Source organism: Thunnus thynnus, chromosome 23, assembly GCF_963924715.1.
Source record: "Thunnus thynnus chromosome 23, fThuThy2.1, whole genome shotgun sequence".
Classification (NCBI taxonomy): Eukaryota; Metazoa; Chordata; class Actinopteri; order Scombriformes; family Scombridae; genus Thunnus; species Thunnus thynnus.
The window spans coordinates 26,267,545-26,288,709 of record NC_089539.1 but is presented as its reverse complement, the minus strand read 5'-3'; the positions used below and the strand labels follow the sequence as shown (position 1 = coordinate 26,288,709).

Sequence of the window (21,165 nt, the reverse complement as noted above, 5' to 3'; positions counted from 1 at the left end):
GAAAGAAAGAAACAAACAAACACATGAAAAACAACAGAGTCCTCGTCTTTAGGTAGGGACTATTGTTTTACAGTAGTCCTCTGCCCTTTGGGCTCGGTCCCTAATGATGATAAAATATATCTGCAAGCAGCAATGATCGAGGTCCAACCAGATTGCGAAAAATTGCAAAAGTTGACATTTTTAGACCATCGGAGGGAAGATGCATTAATATGAATTGAGAGATTAAAATGATGAAAGAGTTTTGACTGTAAACCGTTCAAGATAATGAAGATGATTATTACAGCCACCTTGACGTCAGTAAGTGTCATTTTATGTGCCTCAGTATTGGCTGGAATTTGCAACCCACCTGCCAATTTTGGTGACTTTTGCTGTCATGGTTTTTGCTGCTTGAACACTTAAGTGTAGAAGAAGAAGAAGAAGAAGAAGAAGAAGAAGAAGAAGAAGAAGAAGAAGATTAGAGCTCTAATAATATGCTGGAAACATTCAGACTCACCTGACAGGTGAGTGAAGAGTTGACAGAGACCAGAACCTGCATCAGAGAAGGCCTCCATCAGACCAGGTAACAAGTTCACCTGAGGACACACACACACACACACACACACACATACACACACACACACACACACACACACACACACAGGTGAGCTCAGGTGACCCTCAGTCAGTCTGTGATTGGCTGCAGCAGCTGTGCAGGTGTCTCACCCTCTGCTGATGCTGCAGGTGAGAGAAGGAGACTCTCCTCAGACAGCTTCTCTCCGAGCTGCTCAGACACAGCAGCAGGCTCCACCCACTCACACCTGTAACCATGGAAACAGACAGGAAGTCACACCTAAGAGGACGCTAGAGACGCTCTGACTGATCCTGATTGGTTGAAATTTATTTATAAATGATCTGATTAAACATCTGAATCCCTTAAAATTTTACCTTAAATTCCCAATAATTCATCCTTCAATTAAATGAATTTGACTTTAAGGTGACGATTGACGGTTTATAATATATTAAGAGGTTTTAAATGATTATCTGCACACTTTAAGGTCTTTTCAGGGCTAAAAAGTCTTAATGTTTTAAAAGGCCTTCATTTTTTAATAAAGGTGGAAATTCAGGGATGCTTTCACGTTGTTGAGCTAATTTTGAGTTTTTTTTTAATCTTTAATCCATAAAGTAAATCTGTGGTCAAACTCTGAACTTTCACCTTTACTGATGTAATTAAAGTTTGTAGGTTTATGTTTTATTTTAATGGATTATCTCTGTAAGTAATGTTTCAACAGAGGTGAAAATTAAAGAATTGCTTTCTGGTGTTTTAAGAGATTTAACCTCTCAAACTGTAAACATAACCCAATGAAAACCCTTTAATATATAATAACCCATTAATTACTTCCATTAATTACACAAATTATTACTAATTTGCCCCAAGGCTCCATTCTGGGGCCTCTTCTGTTCAACATCTAAATGCTCCCACTGGCTCAGATTATGGAAAACAATAAAATATGTTACCACAGTTATGCAGATGACACACACATTTACGTAACCGTATCATCAAGGGACTCTGGTCCAGTACAAGCACTGAACAAACCAATGATTGGATGTGACAGAACTTTCTATTTTTACCAGAATTTTACTTCAGATAAAACTGAAGTCATTGTTTTTGGAGAACGTTTAAAAGTCAGCACTCAGCTTCAATCGATAATGTTAAAAACCAGAAATCTTGGCGTCGTCATGGACCTGAACTTCAACATCCACATTAAGACAGTTACAAAGTTACAGCCGACTATCACCTGAAGAATACATCAAGGATTAAAGGATTTATGTCTCAGCAGGATTTGGAGAAACTGGTCCTGCATTTATCTTCAGTAGACTCGACTACTGTAACGCTGTCTTCACAGGTCTCCCTAAACAATCCATCAGACAGCTGCAGCTGATCCAGACGCTGCTGCTCGAGTCACTAAGACCAAGAAAGTGGATCATATCAGTCCAGTTCTCAGATCTTTACACTGACTTCCTGTCTGTCAAAGATACTGCTGTTGGTTTATAAAGTACTGAATGGTTTCTGAACCATCCAGACCTCTCAGGTGATCTGGATCAGGTCTGGATCAGGTCTGGATCAGGTCTGCTTTCTGTCCCCAGAGTCCAAACTAAACCTGGAGAAGCAGCGTTCAGTTTTTAGTTTCAGCTGTTGTGCAATTTAAAGGAGTTTTACAGGAATTTTTTACCTCTTTAAAACTCTTCAAATCATGCAGATAAAACATTAAAAACAAACCTGAATATATCTTAATATGTAATTTAATTTATTTACTAATTTACCCCAAATCTGGGATCAATCTCCAAATTTACACCTTCGTTCAAAAACAGACTGTTTTTATTTATGAAACTTGACTTTTGTGTTTTTTGGAACTTTTAAAGGTTTTTAGGGAGATTTTACTTGTTAAAATAAACAGTTACAGTTTGTCTGAGAAACAAAACGAGAGTAAAAAACAAAGGAAATGTTGAGTTTCTGTGCTGCTTCTCGTCTGAACATGTGAGGTTTGTTTTTAAAGCTGAGAGGATCTGAACGTTTAAACAGGAAGCAGGAGGGTGTGTGTGTGTGTGTGTGTGTGTGTGTGTGTGTGTGTGTGCGTGCGTGCGTGCGTGCGTGCGTGCGTGCGCGCGCGCGCGTGCGTGCGTGCGTGCGTGCGTGCGTGCGTGCGTGCGTGTGTGTGTGCGTGCGTGCGTGCGTGCGTGCGTGCGTGCGTGCGTGTGTGTGTGTGTGTGGTAACATGTGGTAGTGATTGTGGATTCACAGGAAATGTTCGGGTGTGTTCTTTGGCTGAGGCTCCGACACACAGTGTGTATAAACAGTATAAATACACACAGTTGTACAGCAGATATACTGTCTGAATCTATACGTAGACTCGTATAAACTAGATGAATGAAAGCAGCTCCTGGTTCAGTCTAATTCCTGGATGTTCCCTGTTCTCTCTGATGAGCAGCTGTTCTTCCTCTCTGTGATTTATGAAGCTGTAAAACTCTGCCTGCCTTCATCTGTTTACCTGCTCAGGACAGGCAGATACAGCTGTCAATCACCCGACACACAGCCAGAGGACAGTTCCAGCTCTATATTTATATTTATATTCTGGGGCTCTACTGGAATATCTTTGCATGATTTCCAGTTAAAAACTCCTTATTTATCTTCTACTGGTCCTTTATGCAGCCCCTCAGTTCAGCCTCTGTCTGAAACAGCTCCTGTCTCTTTAAGGCCTATAATCTGTAAACTTTCTACAGCTTCAAAATGAGTTTTTCCGTTTTCTTCCTCGGCTGCTCTCAGAGGAAATCTCCACCCTGCAGCACACACACACGCGCACACACAGACACGCACACGCACACACACACATGCACACACACACACACACGCACACACACACGCACACACACGCGCACACACACACAGTAGAGTATTTCCTGTTGGTCATTAAAACACCTCGTCAGTGTGTTTGAAGCGTCTGTTTACACACTGTGTTTATATATATGACATGTGTGTAAATATTTATGTTAGTGGAGATATTCTCTGTGTGTTTATATGTGTGTATATGTGTATATGTGTGCATATGTGTGTGTTTATATGTGTGTATATATGTGTATATGTGTGTATGTGTATATGTGTGTATATGTGTGTATATGTGTGTATATGTGTGTATGTGTATATGTGTGTATATGTGTATATGTGTGTATATGTGTGTATATGTGTATATGTGTGTATATGTGTATATGTGTGTATATGTGTATATGTGTGTATATGTGTGTATATGTGTATATGTGTGTATATGTGTGTATATGTGTATATGTGTGTATGTGTATATGTGTGTATATGTGTGTATATGTGTGTATATGTGTGTATATGTGTGTATATGTGTATATGTGTGTATGTGTATATGTGTGTATATGTCTGTATGTGTGTATATGTGAATATGTGTGTATGTGTGTATATGTGTGTATGTCTGTATGTGTGCATATGTGTGTGTATGTGTGTGTATGTGTGTATGTGTGTTTATGTGTGTGTATATGTGTGTATATGTGTGTGTATATGTGAATATGTGTGTGTATATGTGTGTATGTCTGTATGTGTGTATATGTGTGTGTATATGTGTGTATATGTGAATATGTGTGTGTATGTGTGTGTATATGTGTGTATATGTGTGTGTATATGTGAATATGTGTGTGTATGTGTGTGTATGTGTGTATGTGTGTTTATGTGTGTGTATATGTGAATATGTGTGTGTATATGTGTGTATGTCTGTATGTGTGTATATGTGTGTGTATATGTGAATATGTGTGTGTATGTGTGTGTATGTGTGTATGTGTGTTTATGTGTGTGTATATGTGTGTGTATGTGTGTGTTTATGTGTATATATGTGTGTATATGTGTTTATGTGTGTGTATATGTGTGTATATGTGTGTATATGTGTGTATATGCATGTATATGCGTGTATATATGTGTGTATATATGTGTGTATATGTGTGTTTATGTGTGTATATATGTGTGTATATGTGTGTATATGTGTGTATATGCATGTATATGCGTGTATATATGTGTGTATATGTGTGTATATGTGTATATGTGTGTATATGTGTATATGTGTGTATATGTGTGTATATGTGTGTATATGTGTGTTTATGTGTTTATGTGTGTTTATATGTGTGTATATGTGTGTATATGTGTGTATATGTGTTTATGTGTGTGTATATGTGTTTATGTGTGTGTTTATGTGTGTTTATATGTGTGTGTATATGTGTGTATTTATGTGTGTGTTTATGTGTGTTTATGTGTTTATATGTTTTATGTATTTGCAGCTTCAGCTTCATTATGTTTGTGATTGTTGACATGACTCAGTGGTTTAATGAAAGATACCAGATGTGTAACTGCTGGTCACATGTCAGTGAGGCAACATCTGGTCAAACATTTATCTTTCAGAGTGTTGTGATGTTTCAGCCTCCACGTTGACCTCCTGACCTCCTCCTCCTTCTTCTTCTGCTGTTTGTTACCGTGGTTTGTTCGCAGGAAGCTGCTGGTCTCTGCGTATCTGGACATCTGGACCTCGTAGTCCAGCTGCTGCAGGACTCTCTGGTACAGCTGGACCTCGGTGTCGCTGACGACGTGCCGACCCGTCAGAACCACGACCCGCCGCCGCCGAGACCACGACTGGATCTGAGGAGACAAACATCCTGTCATCAATAATGTTCATCAGAACTGATAATCAATCATCTAGAACATTTTACTGCAATAAACTGATGTTTACATTATTAGTATTTTATTGTTCAGTGTTTCTCTAGTTTCAGTTTGGTCAATAAATCAATTTAAAGCTGCAACTAACAATTATTTGTTTATTTTCTCCATTAATTGTTTGTCATAAATGAAATGCTGATCAATGTTTCTCAAAGTCAAAGACGACGTCCTGAAAGGTTTTGTTCTGTCCACAAATATATTCAGTTTACTGTCATAAAGACTAAAGAAACCAGAAAATATTCACATTTAAGAGGCTGAATCAGAGAATCTGGACTTTTTATTCTTAGAAAATGACTCACGTTGGTTAATTTAATAATTGGTAACTAATCAATCGACCAATCGTTGCAGCTCTAAATCAAAACACAAAGTGTGTATCACAGGAACCATGTTGAAACGGAACAAAATGTTTAAATGCACAACATGTAATTTCAGCCGCTAGGCGTCTCAATCAAAACAATAACAGACGGAGTGTGATGACGGTGTGAAGCAGCAAGGGATCATGGGAGTTGTTGTCTTCGTTGTTAAATAACCAGCTTCAGCGGGATAGGATTACTCCAGTGTTCATTATTCAGGATGTTTTTACCCGCAGAGGTCTCCTCCTCTCCAGAACAAACGGACCCGGAGATTAAAATCATTAAAATATTAATTAAAGCTGTTTCACCCAAAAAAAATCAATATTTCTCCGACGATGTTTGGTGACCACCGGACTTCCTGGAGGGGCTGTTAGCCGAGCTGCTGCTAACGTTTGTCCAGTTTATTTCTCTGATAACTTAAGATCCAGACGTCCAATGACTAAAATCCTTCTTCAGGCTAAAAGATATAGTTAAAAACCACCTAAATTTATCATGAAAATGTGTCTTAAAACTGAATAAAAGTCCATTTATAACAGTTTGTGTGGAACAACCACAGCGCTGATGTATTATCTTGTATGTGTGTAAGTTACTCTTTGGTAGACGCCATTGTAGCGGACAAACACAGCGCCGCCGTATGCATCTGGTGCGTGTTTACTCTTTGGTAGAGGAGGTATGACGTCATCGACAGGCAACCAAATGAAACGGTCCGTTACTTTGATTAAATTACAGATTTCTCTGAGTTTGAAAATACACAACAACATATATAACACAGGTCTAGTTGTTTTTAGACATTTTAATGTGGAATAATTACATATTATAGCTTTAATATAATAATATATATATAATGATAATAAGTTATGAACCTCATGTTTTATTAATATGTCTCAGCAGAGTTCTAAAAACACTTTAAATCATTAAAACTCATTTGTTTCCTGTAGATTTGATTCATATTCATTATATTAGTTATAGTTATTATATCTCAGTGGTGTGAAGTTAACTGATGTTTACAGCTGGATGTTTGTGTTTGTCTTTGTTAGATGTAATAAACATGTAAACATGTAAACACTGAACATGTTTATCACAGGTGACGTCTGAATTATGTTTAAACTGTTTATGACTGTTTAAGGTTTGAGTGAACTGACCCTTTAAAGAAACTGCTGACAGGAGACATGAAACATGAAACTGGGTCAGTCTGTTAAAGACTGCAGCTTGTTTAAAACCACAGAAGAAGAAAGTCAAACTGCAGTAAAAACAAACCGAAGAAGAATTTATCTGAACTCAACTTTACTTGTCGTTCAGTTCTTCTTGTTATATTTAGTTTCTGTCTGTTATTCAGCTCAGAGCTGCAGATTGTTGGCAGACTTTCTGTTTTTCTGACTTCAGTCTTTGTTTCTTCTCTCAGTCAGAAAACTCAGCGAGTCCCAGACGAACACAGACGAACACAAAGACTGGTTTTATTCTACAAACTGCTGAAGATCACAAACACACATTTATAGTGAACTTTTTTACCCACCAGCAGATCTGCAAACTTCATTTCTTCCTTATAATCAAACTGAACTCTGGTGTGTCAACAGAAGAGTGTTTGTTCACTTTATTTGTCCCTGAAGGGAAACTTATAGTCAACAAGTAACACGATGCAGGAAGAAGCAGAAATAAGCTGCACACATGATGATAATAATGGTGATAATATTAGTGCAATGAAAGTATAACACAGTGTGTTGATGGGTGGCTGAGAGTTGAGGAGCTGAACAGTCTTGGGGTTAAAGGTCACCTCTGTGTCCTGCAGCCTGGGCAGTGACGCTGGCGTCCTGAGGGGACCAGTGGGGGGTCCTGGAGGGTCCTGGAGGGTCCTGCCAGCTGACCTGCTGGTCTCGTAGGGAGTCTTTGACTGGAACCAGCAGGTGAAGGAGAATGTTGTGACGCTCTCAGTGAAGGAGCAGTAAAACGTTGTGAGGATCTCCTTCATGTCCAGGTATTTATACTCCTCAACAATCTCTACGGGCTTCCTGTGGATTGTGGTGATGACTGCGGCAGCCGGTCTGTTGGAGAAGGTCACTACCGGCTCCTCGGTCTTGTTCACATTCAGCTCCAGGCGGGAGACGTCACTCCACAAACTGATGAAGAGCTGAGCTGAGGTGCTGTGAGGAGGACTGTGTCTGGTGGACCTGCAGTCATCAGTGTAGAGGATGAGGAGCAGGGCTGAGAGGTTGTAGGGGGGAGAAGGTTCATCTAGGTGGAAGCAGCAGGACCGTGTGGCTGCAGGGTGTCGGGTGAATGATGAACACTCCTCTGCCTGCGTCATATGCAAACTGGAGCGGATCCATCTGTGAGTCTGTTGCCTTGATGGTTTTCGATGAGCCTCTCCATATTCTTCATCACAACAGAGGTGAGGGCCACAGGCCTGCGGTCGTTTAGGGCCTGATAGTGGTCTTCTTCTGTGCGGGAATAACTGTGAAGTGTCTCCAGAGCTGGAGGACCACGCTGCCGGCTTGGAGACGGTTTGGAGATGATTGCATCTATCTGTCTGTCTCGGTTCTGCTGTAGAATGAACTGAGGTGATGACGGAGCGATGCTCGGCTGCTGCCATGTTCTTTAAATGTTTGCTCCACTTTGTCTTTATTTCAGTTTTCAGTTTGGCAGCTCTGATGTCACGCTGGACCTCTCTGTCGACGCCGCCGGCATGTCGTTTGCATGCGAGCTCATAATCTCGGTCCCGTCTTAGCAGGATCCTGACGCCATTTATCCAGACTTTACAACAAGAAAGATTTCACAGCAGCAACTGTTTTATCTTTCATTCAAACACAGTGTTCACGTTGCAAAGTCGTCCACCAGGAATCTGCGTTTGCATGTACGTGATTGGCCGACTGGCCGGGTGACATCACGTTGCTTTGTGGCAAAAGTTGAACCTGGTTTTAACTTTTTCAGGCAGAGCCGACGTCAGTCTGCTGATGTTGTCCAGCTTTTACTACTAAAGACGCTCAGACAAAACTTTGAAGGGATTTTTTCTTTGCAGATTTGATATCTGGAGTATTTTTGTGTTTCTGTGTTTTTAGACTCTAATATTTTGAGAGTTTTGGTCTTCAGCTGGTCTTGTCGGATCTTTTCCAGCCTCTGTGTGAACATGTTCAGTCTGAGTTTATCTGCTGTGTTTCTGAGACAGACGAGAAGTAAATGTGAGATCCTGAAAGCAGCGACTCGCAGCTGAAACACATAAATACAGTGTTTGCAGCTCAGCAGAAGAGAAGCTGAGAGAAAATGTCTGAAGAACTGGATCACATCACGGCCGGCTGACGAGGACGTCAGTGTGAATAAACCGACTGAGACTGATGAAGCTTCATTTATCTTCAGATGAAGTTTAGACGGAGGGAGTGTCGATGCGTTCAGGGTCCGTGTGCAGAGTAGGAACTGTGACAGCAGCAGGAAGCTGAACTCTGTCCACAAACACAGAATAACGAGCTCTCATACCACAGACTGATGAACCGAGTCATCACACACACATCCAACACATAACACACTGATCACATGACCTGGAACACACTGATCACATGACCTGTCAGTGAGCTGTCGGCTGACATCGGGCAGGTGGAGTCTGTCCAGAGAAAAACCAACAGAATCAGTCATTTCAGCACCAAAACATCAAAATCTACACAGTGACGGCGCCCTCTGGTGGTCGCAGTAATGATGATGGAGCAAAGCAGGAAGTCAGGTGATGTTATTACAGAGCCACAAAACATCAGTTTAACTGTTCACTTCCTGTTTACGACCACGATCGTCCCCTAACATCATTGTTGTAACCATGACGACGAAGGTCTTCTTTTAACCCAAACTGTGATGTTTTCCTGAACCAGCAGCAGGTTCCTTCCACCTTTTCTATGCTTTTGTTTTAGTTTGTGCATAAAAATAAACGTGAGTGGAAAAGCTGGAAAAAAGTCAAAATATCACATAAAAAGTTTTTCTGCTTGGCTTTGGTGTGAAAGTTGACGTTTGGATAAAAGCAGAATGAAACAGATTTAGTGGATAAATGATGTCATGCAGGAAAACATGTGACTTAAACGTCTCTGAAGCTTCCTGCCTCGCTGGAGAGACCAAAACATGGCGGCAGACGTTTCTCTGGGCGGCGTTCAGTACGTGTCTGTGTAACTGACACAAAACAGGATGTGATGTCACGTTTCCATGGCTTCAGCTCTGACTGTCTCTCTGTTCATTGCTTCTTCTTCTGTTTCTGCTTTACTGCAGTCGACAGCAGAATCAGCACCAACTGTTATATATAAATATTCACTAAACAGTCATTTTATCGATTTCATTAAATTTCTTCGTGCGACATTTGAATGGAAACCTGATTCATGTCTCCCAGGAATTACCTTCATATTTGACTAAACTGCAACAGCAGATATGTTTTGTTAGAAACGTAACGCTGCTGAGTCACGTTTTCTCTCCCGCATGATGAGAAAATGTTGTTAATTGATGTATTTAAGTTGCAAAAATATGGATACTGACAAAATAAGACAAAATACCTAGTTGTTGTTTTTCCACCAAAATATCTGCTAGAAGGAACTGCAGCAGTATGAAATGATCAGACACCATCGTATCTTAAAGTGCTAAACTATTTTAATAAAGCTTATAGTTAAGGCTGATCAGCCCTTAGTTATGCTGCTATAGGCCTAGACCGCCGGGGGACTTCCCATGATGCACTGAGCTCCTCTCTCCTCCTCCTCCTCTCCATCTATATGCATTCATGTACCAGTAATGCTTGTTACTAACTTAGTTATCCTTGTTATGGACGGCGTGCTTCCATGGACCGTTGCTGTGGGGACGCCCATGATATTATTATTATTATTAGTCATGTTTCTATTATTATTGTTGTTGCTGTGATTGTCTGTGTCTCCCAACCCGTCGAGGCAGACGGCGCCACCTAGAGTCTGGTTCTGCTGGAGGTTTCTTCTTGTTAAAGAGGAGGTTTTCCTGCTGCTGATGGAGGAACATTGGGTCTCTGTAGATTAAAGAGTTCAGTCCAGACCTGCTCTATGTGGAAACAGCCCTGAGATAACTTCTGGTGTCTGTCTGTCTGCTATATAAATAAAACTGACTTGGCCTGAGAGTGTTTGTGGTTGTGTTCAGACTCGGTTAAGGTCAGAGAAAGATCACAGTCTCTGTTTAATAAGCTCTACATATCATACGTCTGATCATGTATGAAACGTGCTGACATCAGTGTAACTCTACCTGAAGATCATCTCATCATCAGCATGTTGTTAAGCTGTAAACATTTATTATTGTCTCTGTAAATAAACTCATGAAGAAGATCAGCAGGTGATGACAGAAAGAACTGAAAATGTTTTTATGATCCTCTGCAGGCTGGATGATGAACCGACGAGGAAGTTTTTGAGGATCTGATCAGTCTGATTGATTTACAGCTGGTAGAAACCAGACAGCTGAACAGCTGACTGAACAACAACAAGCTTCAATAAAACAGTTTGAAACAAGCTGCTGCAGTCTGAGAGAAGAACAGCTGCAGCCACTTAGCTAATCAAATAATCAGTTTAGTCATTTTTTTTCAGGAAAAATGACTAAAATGTGAAGATTTGATGGTTTTCTGTGTCGTACATGAATATCCTTGAGTTTCAAACTGAAGCGATTCATTGATTAACTGAAAAAATAATCAGCAGATGATAAAGATAATCAATTAGTTACTTGCAGTGCTAAAAAAACCAGTGAGAGAGCAGTCCATGCCGACATTGTTGACAACATTTTTTAATAAAGTTTAATCTAATCTGATGATACCAATTACAGACAAATGGTAAAAGTGATGCCTAAAAACAAACTATAAGTATGGTTTGTACCAAGTTTGGTGAAGATTAGATGAAATATCTGCCGACAGAAGCAAAAAACATGTTTATCTAAAAATCCAAAATGGTGGGCGTGGCCTATATCAGTCCAATCGGCTTCATCCAAGCTACATCCTGTTCAAATATTGTTGTGATTGGCTGCAGGGTTCGTGGCCAGGTCATGGCGCTGTTGGTCTCATGTTTTAATGTCTCCTGAACATCAAGCATGAACACTGCAGCACCTCCCATAAACTTCCCATCATACATTTCAATACTTCCAGTGATTATATAAAATCACTGGAATACGATAGAAAGAAGAAAAGTAACAGAATAAATGTTGAGTTGTTGCAGCTGAATGTTTTCATATCTGAATGGTTTCTGTAACTGAAAGTAGAAGAAGAATAAATAAAGAATTCTTTCATTATTCACACTAATAAACAACCTCCTGTGTGTGTGTGTGTGTTTATGTGTGTGTGTGTGTGTGTGTGTGTGTGTGTGGCACTAATATTTATATCAGGAGACACGAAGCACCAGGAGCCACTTAAAATACTCAGCATGCATAGTCAGCATGTCTGAATCCGATTGGTTGTTGCAGCTGTCAGTCAGGTCACAGGAGCGGTAAAACAACACCTCGTGCAGGCCGCCGCTGAGCCGCCGCTGATCCTCTCATAATCTAAAAATACTGCAACAATGGCTGCCAGCAGGAGCTGCTTCCTTCTTCTGTTCATGCAGAACTCCCTTCAAACATCTGTCGATTTAAAGACGCCGAGCTCACAACCAATAACCAGACGAGTCTTAAAGCGTCCGGTTTTTAAATGGAGTCTGGCAGCTTTCAGGCTGTTATAAAGTTAAATTAGATTCATTATATTTACACTAAATGTATTAATGAAATCTCAAATCTCTGCAACTCAAACTAATGTTGATAAAGTCAGTGAGGTTTGATAGTTTCCCTCCAAACATGAATGTTAAATGTGACTGTTTTATTTAAATAATACTTTGTTAATTAAGTATTTTTATGCCAAACGTTAATCTACAAATGTTTGAAAAGCTGTTCGCCTGTGATGTCAGTACGAAGACAAACACATTTTAAAATGGTTTGAGTGAAGTTTCGCCTGCTAGTTTCCAACCTCACCTTCATGTTTGATAGAAATAATATCTTAATTATGTTTACATAAGATATATATTATATAAGATATATATTATATAAGATATATATTAGCTCATGATACTTCTGTTGTTAGCCAAACACATTTTAAAATGTCCTCATTTTGACTGAAGTTTGGTGAAATGAATGTATCAGGTTTTTAGAAATGTTGTTTGTTTTATTGAAGTAAACAAATATTATAATATAAATATTTATATTTACTTTAAGTTAATCAGTGAGTGATGTTTGGTGACTTGATCCTTTACTCAGTAACATGAATTTATTTGGGCTGTTAAAAAGTTAAATAGGCCTTTATGTGAGTATTTTATTGAAATGAAATACCTTTGTAATTATATATTATATATATTATCTCATGATGTGTTCAAAGGTATTTTTCCAACTAACTTTATAATGATGCTGCAGTTTCAGAAGGTTTCAGGCTGTTGGACGGTTGTTTGATTGAAATGAACATTATATTCACACTGAATTTATTAGTGGATTCTGTTTTAAAATGAACTCTGAGTGAAGTTTGGTGATATAATTTCCTGCTGCACATGAATGTGTTTAGTAAATGTGAGTGTTTTATTAAAATAGAATAACATTATAATAAATTACAGAATCTGAAAAAGTATGATGTCATGATGTGTTCAAAGAAATGTTTCCAACAGCCAAACTAATTAAAAAATGACCTGATATAGTTTTCTCTCTAATATTCAGTAACGAGCTGTTAGAAAGTTTGTGAAAAGTTGTTTTTGTTGTTTTGACAGTTTAAACTTCCTTGTTGTTAAATCAGGTTTGAGGATGTTGAGTTTCTGTAAAATGAGAAACAAACTGACATTAATTATAATATTTTAATTATTGGCTTGTGCAGAGTTTACAAACTGAACCTTAAAATACTCTAATCTCAAACGAGGTTCGGCAGGTCACGTGTTTCCCGTCACGGAAGTAGAAAGTTTGTTTATTTTGACCAAAAATAGAAACTTAGCTCAAAGCCCACTGAATAGCTTTCCCCAGAGCTTTCAACTACATCTCACAGTCTTCCTCAGCTGATAAACAGCTTTGGACAAACACTGTTTCTATACCAACACACACACACACACACACACACACACACACACACACACACACACACACACACACACACACACACACTCACCTGAGTCTCTTGCTGTAAAGTCTGCAGGTGTGTGATGAACTTCCTGGTTTCCTCCATCAGGACTCCATCTGACGGCTTCCTGCTGCGGACGTCTTCATCATCATCATCCTCCGCGGCGGCGGCGGCGGCGGGCTGCTGGTGTCCGGACCGGAGCCGGGTCCGGGCCACCATCAGGGTCACCGCCGCCCCCAGCAGCAGCAGCAGCGGCCCGGAGCAGCACCGGCGGCGGAGCAGCATCCCGGCTGAAGCCCGGAGGCACCGCATCACTTTACATTCCTCCTCATCTTCATCACCTTCATCATCTTCATCTCCTCACTGCTGCCTCCTGATAGGCTCCCGAATCAACTTCTCTCATAAGTGTTAGACAGTTTATTAACGGATAAACGTGGGCCTATTGATTAACTGTATTAATGGATCTATCAGTGGATCCACCAGAGTCCAGAACGTGTAAACTCGTGTTTTGATTCCAAAACAGTTTCTGCAGCAACAAACTAAATTTAATCAGCTGTACCTTTGAACCGGACGCTGTGCGCGCGACGGGTCGTTTCCCAGACGCGCGGCGAAGGAGAAGAGTTCGCTTCAGAGCAGGCGAACTGCATCTCCTCTGCTCCTCGGTGGGATCATGCGGCTTTAAACAGACACATCTGACACTTCAAAGGAAAACTTTTCTCCTTCGTTTCTCCGATTATCCTCAAAATACAAAGTGCGCAACACACCGTCTTCATCCGCGTCTTTGCCAGAAACTACCGCCGTCCTGTCAGCTGATGAAACCTCACAGTAAAGCTGGAAACGTAACGGCTCCGTCTCATGAAAAAAAGCCGAAAAAGATCCTTTTACACAAAGTTACAACCGAGTGTTTCCTGTTCAAACTTCAGACGTTAAAACTCGAGGAAAACGCGAGAAGTCTGGTGGCGTCAGAGAGGAGTTAAAAACAGGCAGCCAGTCTGGCAGGCAGACCATCTGCTTCCACTTAAATCCAACAAGAGCAGAAGAAGAAAAACTAAAGAGCCACAGAAGAAGTCAGATTTCCGTTTGAACCGGATCAGTCAGACCTGGACCCGCCGGCTCTTCTTCTCTGCTTTTTGTTTTTCTCCAAAGAAACTGGAAGAAGTTCAGAGATTCTTTTCACTTGAAGTTTGAACTGAAACTCTGCTGCTCTGTAGGAGGTCAGCACCCCCCCCCCACCCCCCCTCCTACACTGAAGGCTGAGTTATTTCTGGAAAACACACACACGCACACACAGACCACATATATGTGTGTTTGGGGGTTGAACTCATTGAAAGTCTGTCTATAGATTTGGTTTTTAGTTGATTTTACCAGCAGTGCAAGAAGAACTCTGACCTTTACTGCAGTAAAAGTACCAATACAGCAATGTACAAATACTCCATTATGAGTAACAGTCCTGCATGAAAAATCCTCCTGCAGTAAAAGTACATAAGTATTATGAGCTTGATGTAGTTAAAGTATTGCAGTAAAAGTACATAAGTATTATGAGCTTGATGTAGTTAAAGTATTGCAGTAAAAGTACATAAGTATTATGAGCTTGATGTAGTTAAAGTATTGCAGTAAAAGTACATAAGTATTATGAGCTTGATGTAGTTAAAGTATTGCAGTAAAAGTAGTGGTTTGGTCCCTCTGACTGATATATTATTATATATGACATCATTAGATTATTAATAGTGAAGCATCAGTGTTAGAGCAGCATGTTACTGTTGTAGCTGCTGGAGGTGGAGCTAGTTTACACTACTTTATATACAGTTAGCTAGTTTAGTCCAGTGGTTCCCAACCTAGGGGTCGGGCCCCTCCAAAGGGTCAGCAGATAAATCTGAGGGGTGGTGAGATGATTAATGGGAGAGGAAAGAAGAAAAAACAAAGTTCTGATACACAAATCTGTTTTCAGTTTTTTAGAACTTTTTTTTAGAAGTTTTTCTAATACTGTCTTTATTTGACCTATAAATTAGTGCTAAAGTACTTGCCTCTTTCCAGGAAATTTACTAACTTCAGATTGTCTGTGTTTTCTTTATTCCTTCCAGCATGATAATGCACCATGTCACAAAGCTAAAATGTCTCAAACTGGTTTCATGAACATAGCAATGAGTCCAGTGTACTTCAGTGGCCTCCCCAGTCACCAGATCTGAACCCAGTAGAGCAGCTTTGGGATGTGGTAGAACAGGAGATTCGCAGCATGAATGTGCAGCTGACAAATCTGCAGAAATGATGAGATGCGATCATGTCGACATGGACCAGAATCTCAAAGGAATGTTTCCAACATCTGGTGGAATCCTGCAACCAAGAATTGAGGTTGTTTTGGGAGCAAAGGGAGGCGCTGCCCAGTATTAGTGTGGTGTTCCTAATAAAGTGCTCGCTGAGTGTATATTCCTTCATTCACAGTTATACAGGAAGTACTTATTAATAATTCATCAATTATCAGGTCGTCCTTGATTTGTAATTTCCTTTTTCTTTGGTAACTTAGTATTTCATGTAACTTATTGTAAAATGTTAAAAACACAACCGTTAGCAGCTCTACTCTGGATGATATTTCATGTGTTAGTGAATGAAATATTGATTGTGGTTGTAATGTATTCTTGTGGACAGTAGCAGGTAGTTTGTTGGTTTGGACAGCAGGTGGTGCTGCTGCATCAATAGTGTGTTTTTGTCTCACAGGGAGACAAGCTGGGTTCAAACCTGTGACATGGACACAACTCCAATAAATTTACATAAATATCAGCTGTGAAACAGGAAGCTTTGACATTTTATGAACCTCTTCTAATCTAAAAGCAGGTTGTAAAACTGCTGCAGCAGCTGGATTAGATTCAGTGTTGAAGTAAAACATCAAACCGTCATCTTGTTTTCTTTATTTCCACTGGTCCATTTACTCAAGTACTGTACTTTACTACAATCATCAGGTACTTGTACTTAACCTGAGTACACACATTTTAATAATACTTTATACTTTTTACTCCACCACATTTATTTAAGTTATTTTTACTTTTCTGATGTATTTGTTTGTAAGAACAGTAAAACTGTTGTTTTTTACAACCTTTAACTGTTGTATAATAATATATTCAGTGATTATCACTTAAGATTTGTACATTTTTATTAGCGACGGTGTACTTTTTCTTGTCGTTTGGGTTCTTGGTGGCTTTATACCTTGTTAAATTGACAAAATAATGAGTTGTACTTATAGCTGAGTTTGTGCTGATAACAAGAATACAAACATGCTAAACAAAGACAAAACTTGCAAGAGGATGCAAAGAAAGTCTCAAATGAACCAAAATGAAACTGATCTCCAAAGAGTTAAAACACAGAAATAAAGACTAATAAAATTAAATAAGAAGTGTAATTTCACGTTTTTGGTCTCATGTGTAATCCCACAATAGTCTGTGTTTAAACATCCAAACAACATTATTATACTGAACTTCACATGTTAATATGATGTTTCTCTAATATCTTGTTGAATTTACATGTGAGGAAACAGCTTTCAGCTCATTCTTAGAAAACAAACAGGAGCAGTTTGTGTTTGTTGGGAGGAGATGATGAAAACATACAGAACAGAAAAATAATCTCACAGTTTACATCATGAAGCCTTTTATTTCCATCTGATGCGTCTGAGCTGCTGCAGTCAGTCTGCAGGACGTCAAACAGCTGCTGGAAACTTTCCATCAACATCAACATGACTGAATGAGTTTCTGACTGTTTGTGTTTTTTTATTTGTTGTTGTTAAAACAGTTTAATTTCTGACATTGTTCTGCTGTATTTGTGTGTAAGAAAAACTATATTTTTTTACAACCTTTAACTGTTCTATAATAATATTTTCAGTGAGATTCACTTAAGATTTGTACATTTTTATTAGCGACGGTGTCATTTTTCTTGTTGTTTGGGTGATACTGACAAGAGAGTAAAACTAAATAAACAAATTAAAAAATAATTTCCCTCAAACCACCTCTCTTGAAAAATGATCAAATAAAACAGAAAAAAGGAAACATGTTATATTTTGTAATTACACATATCCTAAATACAAATGTGCACAAATTAATTTGAGAGTGTGCATTTCATAATGTTTGTATGTGAAAGCATCAAATGTGATGTCACATGTGAAACTGATGTTTTCACACCTGATTTCTAACATTTCACATGTGACATTAAAGCTGCTCCACATGAACCAACTATGGAAGAAGTACTTAGATCCTTTACTGCAGTAAAAGTACCAATACAGCAAAGTAAAAATACTCCATTACAACTCTCCATCAGTTGGAGAAAACTCCGCCCCATAATCTGTATGCAGCTTTGCAGTTTAGGTTACTCCTAGTTACTGAACTCTTCAAAGTAAAGACCTTCTCACAATCACTCAGAGCTGGAAATTTACCCCGACCTGTAATAATGTTGGTTATCTTGAATGTTTCATAGGGGGGAATAAGCACCTCTTCCTCATTTGGATAATTTGAATAATGCTTCACATAAGCTCCAAAACAGGTCATAATTTGAAAGCAGGTCTTGCTACCGAACTGTTTAAGGTCTGTTCTGAAAGAGCTGGAGGCAAACGTACCAAACCTAATTATGTCGTTAACTTTGCCAGTATATGCGGCCCTGGTTCTTCGATAAGTATTGTAACAGCGATATTTTTTATTCAGCTTTTGTATGGCAGTAGTCAGCCAGAAATGTAAAGAATGGAATCGGAAGAAGCTGCCATAGATGCTCCTACCAGTCCGGACTGCATTATTGAATTCTGCATAAATGTCGTTGGATGTATAGACACAGATTGCCAGCCGCTGGTTTTTGGTGAGATCCTGTGAGTATTTGTTTGAACATTTTTCTGCATTTTCCCAGGCAATTTTAAACGTTCCCACAAACTCTTTTCTGAAATATTCTTTCTGGACCCTCCTCTCCATTTTCTCGGTGCAGCCATAGTACATGTCATCAACAGCATCAGGAACCATGTTCAGTGGAATGGAGCTGGGGGCCTGGAGGGCAGAAGGAGGAAGGAACAGCTAATGTTACACAACAAAGCTTTTATGATTTATTCAAACCAACTTCTAGAAATGACACTTATATAAACTGCAACAGTAAATACAGGTTGAAGGAAACGTAATGCAGTCTGAATGATGTTTTCTGTCGACGTGATGAGAAAACGTTGACTGACGTGTTTCATTAGTTTGATCTTCAGTCTAATATCTGCTGGTAGTAACTCCAGCAGTATGAAACGTTTGCTTGTGTTCAGACTCTGGCAGCTCTTGGTTCAGGTCAGAGAAAGATCACAGTCTCTGTTTAATACACAAGAAAGTTTATTCATATTTAACTGAAACCAGCATATTTCACTAACCTGAACACACACAAAACTCCTCTGACCTCTGACCTTCCACTGCAGTCAGATACACACACGTAGCTTCACTCATTAACCCGGCGGTGCAGTGGTAGATAAAAGGTTGGATAAACACTATTTTACCTCACAGCTGTGAGGGCCTGATGGGTGATAGATGGACCAATCAGTCTCTTTCTTAAAAACACATCTGGATTCACACACTGTCTACATGCTCTTTATTACAGACCCATGTTTGGAATATAGTGAAAGAAGAAAACTGACTTATGAGGAATTCATCTGTTTAAACTTGATTAAAAATCTGCATTTTGTGTTTCATTATAATGAAACTCTTTGCTGTTTACAACAAATTCTGAGGTCACCAGCTGTTTAACTGGTTAACCCGTTCAGATCCCCCGACCAGTCCAGCGGACTGAACTTTTCTAGATTTCTATGATTACTGTCATCTGATTCCACAAACTTATTTGTCTGGATGTCTAGAAGCCAATCACAGTGTTCCACATCATGTACAGTGGACTGCAGTAGAGCCACACCCTCTTTTTCAGCCAGTATGGCCGACTGTGAGGCGAGGAGGAAGCATAATAATTTTAATCTACTGATCATATTGCTAAAGTACATAATTGGTGTTTAAACTGTGTTTAAAGTAAATATGAGAATGAATGTTTGTTAAAATAATACAAAATATATATGCAATGAGTTAATATTCATGAAAAATTAAGATTTCTCTTAAGAAATTTTTTGTCATTTTTACTATTAGTTAGTTTCTCATGGTCAGATTCTCCGTCCAGAAAAAAATAAGATATAACAAAGTATTTTAATCTTTTTTATTGCTAATGATTTATGAAAGCATTTAGAGTAGAGGTCCAGTATTACAGCATTTTTTGTGTTTGGAACATAATGGGGTTCTGAACCGGAGACTGGGTCGCAACCACCAGTCACTCACTGGTACTGAGCCAAGAATCAACCTGACTCCATGGAGTCAAACAAGAAAGTAAATGTCCCTCAATGTGTAATTTGATCTTTTTTCAGAATATGGTACTCACCTTCCATTGACCAGCAGGCATCGTCCAGCAAGGGACCAGAAGTACTGCAGCAAAGATCAGCAGGTGAGCCTTCATCTCTGCAGCTCTACAATGTTAATATGCACACATGAAGAAGTCTGACATGTACAACAGCCTGCAGTCTGCTGCCTGCTGTATTACACATATATAGAAAACTTTGCTACAATAACTGTTCAAACAAACATTAAAACATTAAAAAAAGCATGATGATGATGATGATGATGATGATGATGATGATGATGATGATGATGGAAGATCAACTCACCAGTCTGATGTGAAGTTGAGCAGTAAGTGAAGCGCTGAGTCAAAAGGTTTGGTTGGACAACAGGTCCTTAATGTTTCTACAGGACTCATGATCACCTTTTTATACACATCACACACACACACACACACACACACACACACACACACATACAAGGATGTAAATTTGGTTTGAGAAGGGGCGGGTCCACAAAAAAAATCATCATGCCAAGTCATTGTGCTAAATTAATTTAGCATGATGAGTTTCTGGGTTTTACTTATTTTGTGAAAAGAAGAAGAAATTGTAAACCTATATTATATTCAACATCAATAACATGTATTCCTCATATTTCCCTCTCAGCTGTGGCTAAAGGCAGGGATTCCCAGTTTCACCAGTAATATTTGTAGCAGCTATGGAGCCATGGATCTCCAGAAAGGTTCATTTAAATATCATGAACATGGAAATGTTTAATTATATGCAGATGATTTGATCTTATACATTTAAACTCCATAAAGTCAGAACGTTCAGTACGTTGGTGTGGCAATCCACCTCTTGCACTTGACTTAAATGAAGAAAGAAACAGTTTCTCAACACAGTATTGTCACACTTTCTTTAATGCTCAGAGCAGCTCACTCACACTGATACTGACATACAAGCTGCTGCAGAGGACGGAGCCCTGAAGAGTGGGGTGAATCCTCCTTTATCTGTTTCACACCAACCTCTAGGAATAGTTGTCACTACTATATGCTGATTATACCCAAACAGACATGGAAGGATCTGCTTCAGCATGATCAGATGTTCTTTATTCTCTTTC

General features: G+C 39.3%; 2 protein-coding genes across 4 annotated transcripts in view; both read right to left on the bottom strand.

Annotated features, from left to right (window-relative positions):
- Nucleotides 1–14,910, bottom strand: part of cped1 (cadherin-like and PC-esterase domain containing 1) — a 47,011-nt gene extending 32,101 nt beyond the window's left edge. For 2 of the 3 annotated variants that reach the window (XR_010925767.1, XM_067581994.1), the window contains exons 1-4: nucleotides 13,733–14,909; nucleotides 5,017–5,179; nucleotides 703–797; nucleotides 494–572 (exon numbers count right to left, since the gene is read on the bottom strand). Coding sequence is in view for 2 of the 3 variants with exons in the window: in XM_067581994.1 (XP_067438095.1) it covers nucleotides 494–572; nucleotides 703–797; nucleotides 5,017–5,179; nucleotides 13,733–13,996 (601 nt within the window). In the remaining variant the exon portion in view is untranslated. Of the gene's footprint in view, nucleotides 1–493; nucleotides 573–702; nucleotides 798–5,016; nucleotides 5,180–13,732 lie in introns of all 3 variants that reach the window. The other variant, XM_067581995.1, reaches the window with a different exon arrangement.
- Nucleotides 14,911–16,591: 1,681 nt separating this feature from the next.
- On the bottom strand, nucleotides 16,592–20,494 carry LOC137176014 (NAD(P)(+)--arginine ADP-ribosyltransferase 2-like). Its single transcript, XM_067582038.1, has 3 exons — nucleotides 20,376–20,494; nucleotides 20,093–20,177; nucleotides 16,592–18,693 (listed from the first exon to the last, which is right to left on the bottom strand). The coding sequence occupies exons 2-3, from the start codon at nucleotides 20,165–20,167 to the stop codon at nucleotides 17,980–17,982; spliced, it is 789 nt and encodes a 262-aa protein (XP_067438139.1). The 5' UTR covers nucleotides 20,168–20,177; nucleotides 20,376–20,494; the 3' UTR covers nucleotides 16,592–17,979.
- Nucleotides 20,495–21,165: the final 671 nt, after the last annotated feature.

Coding starts and splice junctions, on each gene's coding strand:
- LOC137176014 (XM_067582038.1), bottom strand. CDS start 20,167: ATGAAGGCTCACCTGCTGATCTTTGCTGCAGTACTTCTGGTCCCTTGC. Junction 18,694..20,092: donor TGCCTGCTGGTCAATGGAAG/GTGAGTACCATA, acceptor TCTGCCCTCCAG/GCCCCCAGCTCCATTCCACT.